Here is a 14710-nt window from a genome sequence, read left to right as displayed (position 1 = left end):
GCCTAGAAATGGTTCAATATGCCAAAGATGTCAAACAAAACAGGTGAATCCAAATTAGTGAGCATATAAAGTTGCGCTAATTTGTACTTAATTAGCAGTGTTCTGTTTATTATTTTTATAAAAAAGTTCCATCCATCCATCCATTTTCTGAACCGCTTAGTCCCCACGGGGGTCGCGGGCGTGCTGGAGCCTATCCCAGCCGTCATCGGGCAGTAGGCGGGGGACACCCTGAACCGGTTGCCAGCCAATCGCAGGGCACACAGAGACAAACAACCATTCGCACTCGCACTCACACCTAGGGACAATTTGGAGTGACCAATCGGCCTACCAAGCATGTTTTTGGGATGTGGGAGGAAACCGGAGTGCCCGGAGAAAAGTTAAATATAGGAAATGGCTGATATTTATAAATGGCCTCCGCAAACATCTTCCTGTCTTGATCTAAATTGCATGGAAATGCACAGCTATTGTTGTGCACTAGATAATAAAATGCACTAAAAAGGAATTTTATAAAAGTCAAAAAAATATATCTAAAAATTGAAAGAAAATGTCATATTTATACATGGAAAAGCAGAGCAGTTTTGCTTTCTTTTTCTGTTACTATGCAGGAGTTAACCATAAAATATTGAATGTGTTAAAAATGAACATACATTACAAAATACATAAATAATGGGGGGAAAACATTTGAATGAAAAACTATGCACATTTTCATTTCTTTTATTCTAACTCCAACATCCATAAATTGCCTGTAATACGAGCTAAATACAAGTGCAATAAAAGCTTGTTTATGAATGAATCATCCAGATTGTGGAGAATTTTGTATTTATAGTCACGCAAGGTGAATGATGACGTGAATAAACACGCATCAATCCACGTATCATTTAAGGGAATTTAGGTCTAGCACTGCTGACAGATTTAGGGCCTGACCTTAGGTGCTTTATTTATTTATAATGGCTGGCACTTCCATGTCAAAAAGTAGCAAAGGTCCTTTTCCCCAAACAACCCCGACGGTGACATTACTCCTTAAAGTGGCGAATTTAACTTACCATAAATATTGTGACTGCAACTGGGTTGAAGGTACAACACCCATTTTGGATGGATAGTGTTTAAAACCAACAGGCTTCTGTGCAGTTGTCATTTTTAATGTTTAAATTCACTCATGGTGACGTAAATAAAGTGTAAAAGGCCATTTTCACCATGTGTCTTGAAGGCAAGATTCATTATGCAGCACATTCACATGACCACAGTGCAATCACATTTATCTGAGGTGAGTTGTAGATTTATATTAGAAATTATTACAATAATAATGTTGACATTCATGTCTGTAGAAGGCATTTGGTTGGTACTTCATTGAGGCAGCTGGGGTAAATGTCACCTTTCATTTTCCAATCAGATGAATCAATATAAGTGGCTAAAAGTACTTTGGAGCCTTGAGGTGAATTATGCCACTTTGATTAAATGTTGCCTTCAAGGCAGCTGGGGGAAAATGTCACTTTTGTTTTTCATTAATGTAAGTGAAGTGGTTACACTCAAGGTAATTTAGTTTGAAACCAAACAAAACTTTTAAGGAAGATTTGAAATGTTGAAGGCAGAAGACGGAGAGCATCACTTTTGTTTTTACATTGACTTGATTTTTTTTTATTTATTTCACATTTAATAATTTACCTGTATTGCTCTCTGCACCTTCCATTAGCCGAGGCGGATACATAACGTTTTGTGAAACTGAATGGGGCTGAAATTTCTATCAAGGTTTCTTTAGAAAATGACCTTTAGAGGAAAAATTGTGCCTTAGTTAAAAAGTTGCCTTCATATAATCCAGGGTCAATGCTAATTCTCTTATTATAACTTAGAAGTCAATACAACCATGGTTATGTGGTTAAGATAAAAGTAATTTCCCCACAAAAAGCCCCAAATCCAATGCTTTTAGTAGTTGACAGGTTATCTTTAAGCAAATTGTCCAGTTCTCTTTTGATATTGATAGGAATGAAGTTAATTCGTCAGGGTAAAAGTTATTTTCAACAACTGCCCTGAAGGCACCGTTTGTGTTTTACTGGAGTTTAAATGCTGCCTTCAATGAAAGTAGGGCAAATTGAAATTATTTGTTTACGTTGTAAATTACGTGCAAGTAGCTAAGTGTTTAGGAGTGGGGTAAACAAGGGTGACGTAATCCGTCACTCATCTCCAGTCCGAAATGGAAACGCGATATATTCGAAATTTAAATTAAAAACTCACCGGCTGCGAGGCAGGCAGGCAACAGCAGCCTGAAGACCAGCCCGCACACCACCTCCGAGGCCATGGCGCGCGCCTCTTTGGCAGCTCCAAGAAACTCTCTCTCTTCTCTCTTTTCTCTCTCTCTCTCTTCCTCGGTCGTTAGAGTCTCCGTCTCATCCCCTTCCCAAAAAAGTGTCTCAAATCCTGGCTGTCACGGGTGTACACGCCTCCCAACCAGTCCGCTGTGGCTGAACGAGACACCTGAGCGGCGGCTTGTCCAAGGTGGCGAGAGGAGCCCACTTCCAGGCTTCATCATCACCATCCACACCCGGCAGCTCATAGCCAAAAGAGACTTTTGTTGCGTTCAAGTCATGTTCGCCACTCAAATGGTCACCGGTCGCGTTGCTGAAAGAAACTGTTGCTGAAAAGAAACAACAGGTAGTTAAGTTGAAAAATAGCTTCTTTGTAGAGGCGTTAAAAGTGTCATTTGTTGGACTTTGCCAGACTTTGTAGAGGTTCACCTCTCCTCGGTGTGGCTCCTTGGGTGGATTTAACACTTTTGAGTGAAACTGGGCGCGCGCGTGGGCTGTGCTAGCCTTATCGGGAAGGCAACAAGTGATTGGCATATCTGCTTACCAATCAAAAACCTTCCTTTAGTTTGCGACTCCACCCTCAGACGATAATTGGCGCGAATGATAGGGGGAGGCGAGAACACGAACACTTGTAGCGCCAATGTTAGCAACAATGTCACTAAAAAAGTAGCTTGTTTTGTGCTTTTCCAATTATATTTATGCATTTTATGTTTTAATTATTTGCTCAAAATGTTTTATGAGTTTTAAGGCGTGTCTTTGATAATTTTATGACACGCTCCCACACCCAAAATTTGATGACCGTCTCGAACAAAGAGAAACAGCGTCACCTATAGGTTCAGAAACGAGTCTGCACCTGCGCATCCATTTCTAATCGAGTCAAGAGAATTTTCATTATTAAACTTTTTTTTAATTCAAATTGCGTTTTTAGTGAAAGAATTGGTAAAATAATAGTAATTATTATACAACGATCATAGAGGCACATATTAATCATTTTATTGACTCATACTGCTCTAATTAAAAATCTATTGTGCAAAGATTTTTACTTTGTCAATAGTAATTCAAAATAGGTTTGTTGTGAACTAATTCAACTTAAACAACTATGTAGTACAGTATAATATAGTAATACTGTATAATCATTTATAGGATAATTTTTTAATGCTTTTTTTGTATTTTACGGTTCCAACAAAAATGTAATGATGATTTTTCTTTGGAAAAACAATAGGGGTATCAATTAAAATAAATTCTGAATACGTTGATCATATTGTTAATTATAACAATCGAGCCACTGTGATGGTTTACTTATGTGTGGAAGACTACTAAATTAATCTATGTTAATATGTTAAATTAATGCCATGCCAGATATGACAATATAGGTACAAATGAATGTCCATTATTTGAAGACATCATTAGTGGGACTGGGATAATTGGATATATTTTTTAATATTTCACAAAGCAACATGGTGACAGTAATCAATATTTTCAGTAGATCAAATGCACTGATAAATGCCGCACTGCGCTAGTGCCTTGATCTTTGGAAATGACATAATTTATCAGTTTCTGCAAAGCATGATGGGAGTGAACAGCTTGAGTGGTTGATACGGGACAAGCTGGACAACATCAGTTTGAGGCGCTGACCCAAACGGGCCGGATGCCGTCGTCACTGCCACAGCAGTCGATAACGTCAGGCCGTGATTTGTGTCAGGATGTGCCAGTCCAATCACTCCCTGCCAAAGTTGAGGGGAATGTTTGTCTTTGATCCATTATTTATCCCATGCTGAAGAGGGACTTATTGACTTCTTCCCAAATGGACCCGACTGGTTAAAAGATTGACGATGATTCAGCACTAAATGTGGCTTTGCATCTTGGCCCAACATCATTGAGAGTGGAGAATGCAACTGTCTTGCGAGATCTCTGCGTGAAAGGCCGTATCCAACGGGATGCTGGTCGTCTATAGGCCGGGGTTTGGCGCTTGGCACGCTTCCTTGGAAATGATGTTTTCTTTTCACTTAACACCGGAACAGGCCAGGACAAATGGAGTGAACGTTATTTGATGATGTCGGTCGGGATAATGGCTTTCAACCACTTGTTTATTGTTGTCATTGAGCAGTAGGAAGGAGCCGAGGCACCTAATGCACCCGCTGGACTGGCTAGCCGGGATGCTGGGCAGCAAATACAACAACACACTTTTACGGACATACTTTTACATGTTACTATCATTATGATCAGCAGTAGGGCATCACCACAGGGATGAAGTCAATGCAGCAAAGTGGAGGTGAATTACTCCATAGCTGGTTCATGGTGGTTTCAAAATGCACATGTAATTTAATTTAATCTTTAATCATTAACGTTGCAAACCTCTCTATCATCTAAACAAGAACACACATTCACACATCTACATACATGCACACGCAGTATCGGTGCATTAGGTGTAATGCAATTTGACCAAGTTTATACAGTCGAAGTAAAGTTTCCTGCTGAGACAGCAAATTCACTAATGGACGGAGATGGCTCATTATCCTGCACTACCTTTCAAACGTCACCGGTAGTTAACAAATAAAAAGACTTCAAAAAAACCTCGTCAATTGTCTTACGTCATACTTTGTTCATGTCATGTCCCTGTTGGCCACAAGGGCGCGCCAGAATGACTCCTAGTCACGTGACAAACACTAAGATGGCGCCCTACGTAGCTGTACTTCTGTTGTTACGTTGTTGTTATTGTTTTTTGTTGTTTTTGCCGTTTGAAAACGCTGCTCAACTTCTAAACGAACCATGTTACAAACCCATCAATGACAGCAGGCCAGACTTTATTCGGTGAGTTTATAGACGTGCGTATTTGCTGCTCTATTGAGAAGGTTTCTGTCTTCAATAACTACCTGTAATGCGCTAGTGATATCAGTGACGACTTATTGCATAGTATTGATAAAAAATGTTTTTAAAAATCTGTGGTTCCAAAATAATATAATTAAAACCGCGAAGTAACAATTAAAAATACAGCAGTAAAGTGAAATATTTTTTATTTTCTACACAAAGTGCCTATTGTAATCAGGAATAATTAAAATGATTTTTTTTCTATAGAACACACCCTCGACCCCACGAGTACATGAAGGTGTCCGACCTTCCCCGTTCGTGGGATTGGAGAAATGTGGACGGGCAGAATTACGTGAGCATCACAAGAAACCAGCACATACCTCAGTACTGCGGCTCCTGCTGGGCCATGGGAGCCACGAGCGCCCTTGCCGGTAACCGTGGCGAATGCGGGCCTTGCACACAGGGAGACAAACGCGTTAACATTTTGTCAATCTCGCCCTAGATCGCATCAACATCAAACGCAAGGGCGCGTGGCCGTTGGCGTACCTGTCGGTCCAGAATGTCATTGACTGCGGGGGGGCTGGATCGTGTTACGGCGGGGATGACTTGAGGGTGTACGCCTACGCTCATCAGAGTGGCATTCCGGATGAGACCTGCAACAACTACCAAGCTAAAAATCAAAGCAAGACACATGCTACACATGAACTTTTTCCCGCATTACCACGCCTCCTCTGGCCAGTAGGGGGCGGGCTGTGCATATCCTCGCTTTGCACCTCTTGATATTTGACCTCTTTGCTTTCTTTCCCCACATTTCCAACCCTAACAGAGTGTGAGCTTTTCAACCAGTGTGGCTCATGCTCCTCAATGTCGTCATGCAACGTGGTGAGGAACTACACCACGTGGAAAGTGGCTGATTATGGAAGAGTGTCGGGCAGAGACCACATGAAGGCGGAGATTTACACCAACGGGCCCATCAGGTAACCCAGACTGATGATTTACCTGTACTCGCCAGATGGGGGAGACAAAGAGCTGAAGTTCTTTTCTTTTCTGTAGTTGTTCTCTGATGGCCACCAAGGGGCTTGACGGCTACTCGGGGGGCATCTTTTCAGAATTTCACCCCCTTTCGCTGCCCAATCACATTGTGTCTGTAGCTGGATGGGGTGTTGCGGATGACAGCACAGAGTTTTGGATCGTCAGGAACTCCTGGGGAGAGTTTTGGGTAAGTGTCACATACGCACATGGCAGTCAGATGCTTTGATTGACATGCTTGCCTATCAAAAATGTATGTTGCTAATGGAAATTGGCTGAAGTGGGTAAATCGAAAATAATTAAATAAATAATGGAAAAGTCATGTCTATTTTTTTTTTTTTCCAGGGAGAACATGGCTGGGCCCGAATCGTCACCAGTGCCTTTAAAGGTGGCAAAGGCAACTGGTTCAACTTGGGGATTGAGAAACGCTGTGCATATGGAGATCCTATTGTTATGTCATAGATTGTAATTATTTATCTTCCTGTACAGTATTCAAGAATATTTTTTTATGGGGAAATGATCACATTTATTCATGTTACATAAGAGTCACACTGTTGATTTCGTCAAAAAAATTTTCTTCATCAGCTATCACAAAGAGAAGAGGTGGTTGCTCCTCACTGGTTTGTGCGAATGTTTTTTAAGATGAACAGAATAAACAAATTCACTGAGGACTGGCTACCTGTCTAAATCAAGGTGTAGTTCCAATTTTGACATATAGGGAGCAGGCTTTGATTGCACTCAGCGCACACGGGACAAACACGCACACTAACAATGCCCAGCAGTGTTGTGAGCACAGCGAGACCGAACATCTGGAGAGGGCCAAAGCCTCCGCCCACATTTTTGTGCTTTTTGCTCTCTCGAGGACACACACAAGTCACACCCTTCTGAACTGTTTAATGAACAACAGCATATGAGCTGTGCTAAAAACGAATACAATCTAACTTTCTCATTTTGTTCAACATATACAAAAACATTCCTCTTATAAGCAAGAACTGAAAGATTCTGTAGTAAAAGTAGGGAAATGCATTTCAACAGATGTGTAGCATTATGACTTATTGATATGTGAGAGGAATTGCTCACCAAAGGACACCATGACTGGTTGAAGTGGTTCAAACAGAAGCTCATGGAACCAGTTTGGTGGCAAGTGCACAACACGTACAACCGGCTTGGATAGAGTCTTAATCCCATTGATCCCATTGGCCCCATCTGCTACAATGAGTGTGTGCGTGTGATCATGAATGAATAAAATGCAACTTTAGTTGTTTGTTTTGATGTAGCTGACCTCCAAAATGGAAGCGGTATAATGGGGGAAATGCTGAACGGAAGCAGGACGAATAACTGCACAGGATTGTCCAGATTTTTTTTTTTTTTTAATGGGAGTGGGATGGGACGGGAGTGAAAGTAGCTGGTGACACCCTCGATTTTGCGCGAAGAGAGGCGCACATGAATTTGGGTGAGGATTATTTTTTGCTTATTAAGTGACCTTAAGCTTTTTTTACTTCATGAATTTTAGACTCTGAGGAGACAAGCTCGTCCACCGTGTTTGCCTGACACAAACATATGGCATATTTTGGGGCGCTCGCTTCCCTTTTAGCACTTATTTTGGAATCCAAGCGGAAGTGCGTCGTAAGTGTAGCTTGACGGTCGCAGCGGGTTTTGACGGACTGCGTTTCTCCTCGCGTTACGTTTTTTGTTTTTCTCTCAACTTTACACCTTCATCCGCCATCATGAGCCACATCAGGATGGGTATTTGAAAAAGAGGAGGAGGGGGGAGGACAAGGAGGAGAAGATGCCTCATGGATCGTTCCATCACGTCCTGAGATGAGACCCATGCCCAGGTTCGGCGTCAGGTGGCTGCTCGCCACCGTGCTGATGCTGCTGCTCGGTGGCACATTCTTCTTCTGCGAGTATCTCATCTACTTCCCCGCCATCCTCAAGTGCGCCTGGCCCCGCGTGGAGCATGCGCGCGGTGGCGGGGGGAACGGCATCGACGGTGGGCCGCCGGACGCACCGCCGGTCCGCGCCATGGTGCTGTCAGACACGCATCTCCTGGGGGCCGTCGGCGGCCACTGGTTTGACAAGCTCAGGAGGTACGCTGTATAAACAACTAACGCAATCGTGTCCTTCACTGATTGATTAATACCATAACAATAAGCGGGTGCTTTCTGTACGCATGCGCAGAGAATGGCAGATGGAGCGCGCGTTCCAGACCGCTCTGTGGCTCCTCAGGCCTGAAGTGGTCTTCATTCTAGGGGACATCTTCGATGAAGGCAAGTGGAGCTCGAAGAAGGTAAGGAGAGGGTGGGCGGTTTGGGGGTTGTTTACTCAACTGCAGAGGGTGCCAGCCAATAGTGAGCAACACTGACCTAACGTTCAGAACTCATGTTATCAATAAAAGTGGACAATTTTTGGATCACATTTAAAGTTCTGAAGTTCAGCGTTAGAATCTGCCTGAATTTTCTCCAGGTACTCTGGCTTCTTCCCATATTTCCAAAAATATAAATTTGGAGAAATCTCACATAAAGGCCTCCCTTGTCCCATTAGAAAAAAAAAATCAAGTATGCAATTAAAGTGGGTAATAAAGAAAGTATGGTGCTCGACAATTCAAGTGCACAAGCCATCTCAAATATGTTTTCAAGAAAATATCTTGCTTGTCACTTGCTAAACATGAGACGCAACGTGTCTTTCTCTCTGCAGCATTGGGAGGACGACGTGCGGCGCTTCCACAGAATGTTCCGTCACTCCGGGGACACGGAGCTGGTGGTCCTGGTCGGGAATCACGACATTGGCTTCCATTACGAGTAAGGACTGACGCTATTTGTGGAGTCAGGAAAAAATTGGACTTTGATTGGTCGTTTATGATAAGTACTCGACCGGGTGCGTGCACCGTATTAAGCAACCAAAAACAAGATCAAAAATGTCTCTGATATACTCGTCTTGTGCAATAGAATATTTCCTGGGGGGGAAATCTTATTTGCTGTATCTACTATAGGCATCAACAGTCATTTCTGATATTAAATGTAGTGAAGTAATGGAAGTTAGAATTTTGATTGATTTGATTTAGTTTCATTTTATTATTTGTTTTAGTTTGTATCAGTGATATAATTACAATTTAATTAGTGTGTGAGCTATAACTAACTGATATGTATATGCAATACAAATGCCTTTTCTTACCCTTATGTGGTGACTGCACACAGGAAACAAGTCAAATTAAAAACAAAACATGCTTGTAAACCGGTCAAGTCAGTCAGACCCAAGCAGCCAGGCAAGAACAAGGAAGTAAACAAATGTCCAACAGGCAAACAGCTTAAGAGGAAGTGCAAATGTTGAAATGACGTGTGAAAAATAAGAAATCGTTTCAAACCCCTCTCTGGACAAAGGCCTGTGTTGTAAGATGACTACAAAGAATGTCAGGGAAAGCCTACTCGGACATGGTATTGCCATTTTTTTTTCCTACTTAAGTAGAGTGTAGATTATAGACTAGTTCTACCGCTTGCCACTAAAGTCAACATTGCACCATTATGTTAGGTGCTGATTTTGCTCTTTTCTTAGTGTGTGCGCTGAAAGTAGTGTTTTATCGCCCCCTGCAGGATGGACTGGTTCAAATTGCAGCGCTTCGAGAAGGTTTTCAACGCCTCTTCCACCAGGATAGTCACCAAAAATGGAGTCAAGTGAGTCAGTTCTCATGTTTTGACCGAGCATGGTGTCTGAATGCTGATTTATGTGTGTGTGTGTGTGCTTAGCTTCTTGCTGGTGAACAGCGTGGCGCTGCACGGTGACGGTTGCCCCATCTGCCAATCGGTAGAGAAGGAGCTCATCAGACTCTCCAAGGAGCTCAACTGTTCTCTGCAGGCAAGTCGGTGGCACATGCAAAGAAACAACAACAATAAATAGATGGAATTTAATAAAGTCATGTCTACACAGGGTTCAGGGGTCGGCTGTGAGGGCACGCATGTGTATCCTCCCACACCACCCATCATGTTGCAGGTGAGCTCATTAACCACAAAACAAGAAAGTAAAATGACTCAGCCCTTTTAACGTACATATTTTAACATATATATTTTTTTTATTCTTTATACCTTGTGATGATGATGGGGTCGGTTGGCACTTTGCAGCACTACCCGCTCTACAGAGTGAGCGACGCAGGCTGCACGGGAACAGACGCGGCGCCACCTGGTGAGCGCCACCTTCTATTCAGGGAGAAGTACGACGTGCTGTCCAAGGAAGCGTCTCAGAAGGTGAGGACCTCTTGTCTGAAATCCTGATGATACATATGAAGGAATTTTGGTGTCATTGCCCTCAGCTGCTGCAGTGGTTCAAGCCCCGCCTCATCCTGAGCGGCCACACCCACAGCGGCTGCGAGGTCCTCCACGATAATAAGTACCCGGAAGTCAGCGTGCCATCCTTCAGCTGGAGGAACCGCAACAATCCCAGCTTCATCCTGGTGGGTCAGGGTGCCACTGTGCAATGTGTATAGCATGAAAGTAGACAGTCGGAGGCCATTATTTACAATACGATACATCCATCGATTAATCGAACCAAATTTTATTTTGCATCTGTATGTATTACAACCCTCCCCCCCATTCATATATTATTTATTGATAAAACATCAAAATCACCATTAAACAATATAACACAAGAAGCGTCAATGTTGTACTCACCAAACTTATTTAGTTTTGGTGTTTCCAAAGTAAAAGCAGACAAATGTTTTTGTTTTGATTGAACACAAAAGATAACTTTTTTGAGATTAATGAGCAATTACTGTTGAAACACTGACATCAGAGGATTTGGCCAATTGTAAGGTAAAAAAATGGCTCTAAATTATTCTTTATTGTCGATGAATCGATTATTTTGACAGCTCTATCACGTTCATTGACTCCATGATGCTAAGATGTGCTCTGGTCCTTCTGTCATCTGGCCCTTTAAATCATCCATTTTGTTCTCTCTCTCTCTCTCTCTCTCTCTCTCTCTCTCTCTCTCTCTCTAACAGGCGTCCGTGTCACCAGGCAGTTACGCACTGTCAAAATGTTTCTTGCCGGAGGAAAGCACAGTGATCGGTGTGTACACCTCAACCGGCGGCTGCCTGCTGCTGCTCATCCTGGCACATTGCTTATGGATGAAGGGCCTGCTGCAGTGCCTCAGCCTTTGCCTGCTGGGGAAGCACAAGTCTCTGTAAAAACTACATTACCCAGAAACCCCTGCATACAGAAACTGGAAGGGAAGTGCATATCAACCGCAGTTGACCGAGAAACGTTTTATGACACTTTGGAAGGACATGAATTGTTCATTTTAATATTTTAAGTTATTTAAATGACTTTAAACTTGTGATATTTATGTGTTTGTTGTCACTTGTGACAAAAAAAAAAAACAGATGTGACGTTTTCCACAAACTGCCTTGTTTTGGACATTAAGAAACACCATTTTATTTCTATTATTGTCGATTTTAGGTGTCAAATGTACTTGGATGAACCATGTTAATTCACTGTGAACTAAAAACTCACCCCTCATCTCACATTGTTGGTTTATTGAGGGGGTTAATGATTATTATTGCACATCTTTACCAAATATTTGTGAGGGTTCTAGAAAAGTTGTTGACATATTTCCAATTAACAACAATAAATTGCTATGATTATCATCCCAGTCGTGGATGCAAACATCCAAGAAAACTGTTTTCAATGACACATGCCAATATTTTTAAAAATATAAAGCTAAGTCAATCTTAAAGGACCCAATCTATGCACTTTTGTAAATGTCATCAACCTTCACGAATTAACGTTGGTTTTGGAAAGACCCATGACAATTTATGGTCGTAATGTGTGTGTTTTTGTTGTTAGAAGTCTGAGCTGCCCCCCTGGTCTGGAAGGAAGTTAATGTAAACAAAACATATATTATTTGGAAGTGATATTTTTTTCTTCAAGGGTCAGTCTAAAATTTTCGTGAACATAGTGTGGCTTGAAAGAACCTAATTTACTTGTAAATATCAAACTTAATGTCCGCAAAGTTAAGACAATTTTGCATCTTCAGAGATCAAGTTTTATAAATATCTGAGAGAATGCCTATGTCTTCAAAATATAAAATGTTCAAGGAACGGAATTTACTGCTGTAACACTTTAAAGAGTGTTTTTTTTTTCCTCCAAAAACAATGTAGTCATGAGCAATAAAAACATTGCTCACCAATACCAAAACGTAAAAATAGTTCGCATGTTTAGTGAACAAATGATGAAAACAAGTGTGGATTCAGGACACGTGTTGTAAAGAAAAAAAAAATGTCTCTAATGTGCCTCTTTATTTAAATAAAAATAAAAATATCATTTCATCGTCATCCTGGGGTCAAGCGAGGTTTCGGCCCCTACAGACCAAGTCAACCGCACATGTGTGTTTGTGTGTGTGTTTGTAGTGTATCAGAAAAGGCTGATGTTGACTTTTTTTTTTTTTTGTACAAGGAGAAGAGCTCATCTTGTTGGGCGCTGCTCACACATTTTTGTACAAGGAGAAGAGCTCATCTTGTTGGGCGCTGCTCACACATTCATAGTGTCTGTGCCTATATCGCATATGGCTCCCATAGGACTCCCCCAATACATGACCAATATTGCACACGCTCATTTATTCGTCTCCATTCTAGACATGCTTTCCTATGTGTGTATGTATACATATTTAGCGTATACATACATAGGTATGTACACCTAGGCACACACATAATTAAACATGTATAAGTGTACATATATATTTATATAGACCTATAAATTTACATGTACATACAATTATAAAATTCTTTGTCCGCACATTCATACACGCACGCGCACACACAATGCATGTGTGAGTCTATATACACAAGATCTCGCACGCACTTTAAAAATAAAAAAAATAAAACGTAAAACAAAAAAAATAATAATAATATTGGTTCCTATGAAAACAACACCAGGTTGCAATTTGGACACTTTCAATGGATTTCCAATGTGTGTTTTAAAGCTGTAAAATTAATAATAATATTAATAATAACAATAATAATACAATTAAACAGAGGGGTATAATAAAAATCCCTCTAAAAACAGCAAAAGAAAAGGCAATGGTGCTGCAACATGTGGTCCTCACTGCAGGTAAGTGGTTAATTTGCATAATGTATAATTTTAGGATTCTTTCCCTAGAATGTTTATTTGTATTTTTTTTAAATAAACAGCAGTTTATTTATATTTTTTATAAACCAGAAAAAAACCTAAAGTCTACAGAGAAAGTTCCCCCCAACCACCCCCTTTCGCGCAGTCTCCATGTTTTGCTGCCGACAAAAAAAAAAAAAAAAAAAAAAAGTGTTTTTGACATCAAGCTGTACAGCGCGGTCGAAAAAACATTACTTACATCTGAGCTCATTTTTGTTTTTTGTCGTTTTTTTTTCTTGTTTTTTTACAGGTACAGCCATAATCAAGGCACAAAGATCTACAAGTAGATTTGTTTTTCTTTTCAATTGAACTTGTACAAAATAATATTACACTTTACAGTCTGTACAGGAGAATTCCACCTTGCACAGTGTACAAGAAAAGAAAAAAAAGAAAGAAAATTAATACATTTTTATCTCCCCTCACCGCAGGTAAAAGGATGGTATGTGTGGGTTGTGTTGGGGGTCCGAGTCTGTAGAGAAAGCGGGGCTAAAGTGCACGCAGCAGCTCCTAGCTGGGGAGGGGGAAATCCTTCTGGCTTGCTGTACTTTTTCTTCATCGTGCACCCCGTTCTTGCTTTTCTCTCGCTCCACAAAGCGTTTTGTTTTATTTTTAACCCCCCCCCCAAAAAAAAAGTGGTGACGGGATTAATAAATATCGCATTGATGCTACATTGTGTGTTCCTCTTGTGGGAGAATAATCCAAATCATCATCATTGAGAGAGGAAAAACAAAAAAAGGGTGGGGGGGGGGGGGCAAGGAACATAATGCAAAGTGCATTTATCTCTTCATTTGCTTTGAGGAGGGGGCTAACAGGCACACACGCATTCGCACACACAGGTGTACACACTTTACACTGAGGTCCTGTAGGTGTCTTCATGTATTGGAAAAGGAGACAGGAGGGCAAAGAAAAGGAGGTAGCCGGAAGCTTAGTGGAATGACAAAAAAAAAAAAAAAAAAACTTGGAAAGGAATCAACCGAATCTTGTTGCGGAGGAATCCAAAAAGTCAAAGAAAAAGAGGAGGAGGATTTGACACACTTCAGTAGTACTTGATGGTCCTCAGGAGGAGGCGGAAGGTCTCATCACAAGAGTTCGTACTGCCGCAGGTGCATTCTCTGGATGATGTCCCGGCAGTCGTTGAACACCCGCCGGATGTTCTCCGTGTCCACAGCGCAAGTAAAGTGGGGGTAACAGTAGTGACGACCATCACCGCTCGCCGTACTGATCCGCTATGTGTCAAGAGACGAACAACAGGGACACTTCTTAATGCGCAGAACATTTGCAATACAATATCCAGCCACTAGGGGGCAGAGTAATTCATACAGTCCCCTTCAAAAGTATTGGAACGGCAAGGTCAACTCCTATGTTTTTGTTGCTAGCTGATGCTAATAATGAGGTTCATGTGTTGTTCAAAAGATGTGT

At 41.4% G+C, this 14710-nt stretch overlaps 4 protein-coding genes and 1 long non-coding RNA gene across 12 annotated transcripts in view; 2 read left to right on the top strand and 3 right to left on the bottom strand.

Moving 5' to 3' along the window:
• LOC125985351 (piezo-type mechanosensitive ion channel component 2) overlaps positions 1 to 2808 on the bottom strand; it is a 33832-nt gene extending 31024 nt beyond the window's left edge. For 5 of the 6 annotated variants that reach the window (XM_049748109.2, XM_049748110.2, XM_049748111.2 and 2 more), the window contains exon 1: positions 2230 to 2629. In XM_049748109.2, the coding sequence (XP_049604066.1) occupies positions 2230 to 2293 (64 nt within the window). In that variant the 5' untranslated portion in view covers positions 2294 to 2629. Of the gene's footprint in view, positions 1 to 2229; positions 2630 to 2729 lie in introns of those variants that run through there. The other variant, XM_049748108.2, reaches the window with a different exon arrangement.
• A 913-nt stretch (positions 2809 to 3721) lies between these two features.
• Positions 3722 to 5801, bottom strand: LOC125985361 (uncharacterized). The gene is made up of 3 exons (XR_007487294.1): positions 5655 to 5801; positions 5489 to 5560; positions 3722 to 4305 (listed from the first exon to the last, which is right to left on the bottom strand). It is a non-coding gene; the product is annotated as an uncharacterized lncRNA (long non-coding RNA).
• Positions 4942 to 6806, top strand: LOC125985357 (cathepsin Z). Its single transcript, XM_049748129.1, has 6 exons — positions 4942 to 5111; positions 5376 to 5539; positions 5611 to 5790; positions 5935 to 6085; positions 6162 to 6327; positions 6483 to 6806. Exons 1-6 carry the CDS (start codon positions 4942 to 4944, stop codon positions 6597 to 6599), a joined length of 948 nt encoding a protein of 315 aa, XP_049604086.1. The 3' UTR covers positions 6600 to 6806.
• A 720-nt stretch (positions 6807 to 7526) lies between these two features.
• On the top strand, positions 7527 to 12459 carry mppe1 (metallophosphoesterase 1). 2 transcript variants are annotated; one of them, XM_049748126.2, is made up of 10 exons: positions 7530 to 7975; positions 8076 to 8227; positions 8319 to 8427; positions 8835 to 8938; positions 9728 to 9808; positions 9881 to 9989; positions 10062 to 10124; positions 10253 to 10375; positions 10441 to 10581; positions 11128 to 12459. In XM_049748126.2, exons 2-10 carry the CDS (start codon positions 8163 to 8165, stop codon positions 11311 to 11313), a joined length of 981 nt encoding a protein of 326 aa, XP_049604083.1. In that variant the 5' UTR covers positions 7530 to 7975; positions 8076 to 8162; the 3' UTR covers positions 11314 to 12459. The 2 variants fall into 2 exon arrangements, with proteins under 2 accessions (XP_049604082.1, XP_049604083.1); XM_049748125.2 differs by having other exon boundaries at positions 7527 to 8227.
• A 267-nt stretch (positions 12460 to 12726) lies between these two features.
• Positions 12727 to 14710, bottom strand: part of LOC125985353 (guanine nucleotide-binding protein G(olf) subunit alpha) — a 29038-nt gene continuing 27054 nt past the window's right edge. For both annotated transcript variants that reach the window (XM_049748121.2, XM_049748122.2), the window contains exon 12: positions 12727 to 14517. In XM_049748121.2, coding sequence (XP_049604078.1) covers positions 14371 to 14517 — 147 coding nt within the window. In that variant the 3' untranslated portion in view covers positions 12727 to 14370. The remainder of the gene's footprint in view (positions 14518 to 14710) is intronic.

The sequence above is a fragment of the Syngnathus scovelli genome, chromosome 17, assembly GCF_024217435.2.
Source record: "Syngnathus scovelli strain Florida chromosome 17, RoL_Ssco_1.2, whole genome shotgun sequence".
Taxonomy (NCBI): domain Eukaryota; kingdom Metazoa; phylum Chordata; class Actinopteri; order Syngnathiformes; family Syngnathidae; genus Syngnathus; species Syngnathus scovelli.
Note: the sequence above shows the minus strand (reverse complement) of the source record. Positions and strands in the feature narration are given on the sequence as shown.

Bases quoted from the DNA above. Each gene is read 5' to 3' on its own strand.
- LOC125985357 (XM_049748129.1), top strand. From the start codon at position 4,942: ATGACTCCTAGTCACGTGACAAACACTAAGATGGCGCCCTACGTAGCT. The intron at 6,086-6,161 runs GTAACCCAGACT...TCTTTTCTGTAG, and splicing joins TACACCAACGGGCCCATCAG to TTGTTCTCTGATGGCCACCA. The intron at 6,328-6,482 runs GTAAGTGTCACA...TTTTTTTTCCAG, and splicing joins ACTCCTGGGGAGAGTTTTGG to GGAGAACATGGCTGGGCCCG.
- mppe1 (XM_049748125.2), top strand. From the start codon at position 7,959: ATGAGACCCATGCCCAGGTTCGGCGTCAGGTGGCTGCTCGCCACCGTG. The intron at 9,990-10,061 runs GCAAGTCGGTGG...ATGTCTACACAG, and splicing joins AGCTCAACTGTTCTCTGCAG to GGTTCAGGGGTCGGCTGTGA. The intron at 10,582-11,127 runs GTGGGTCAGGGT...TCTCTCTAACAG, and splicing joins ACAATCCCAGCTTCATCCTG to GCGTCCGTGTCACCAGGCAG.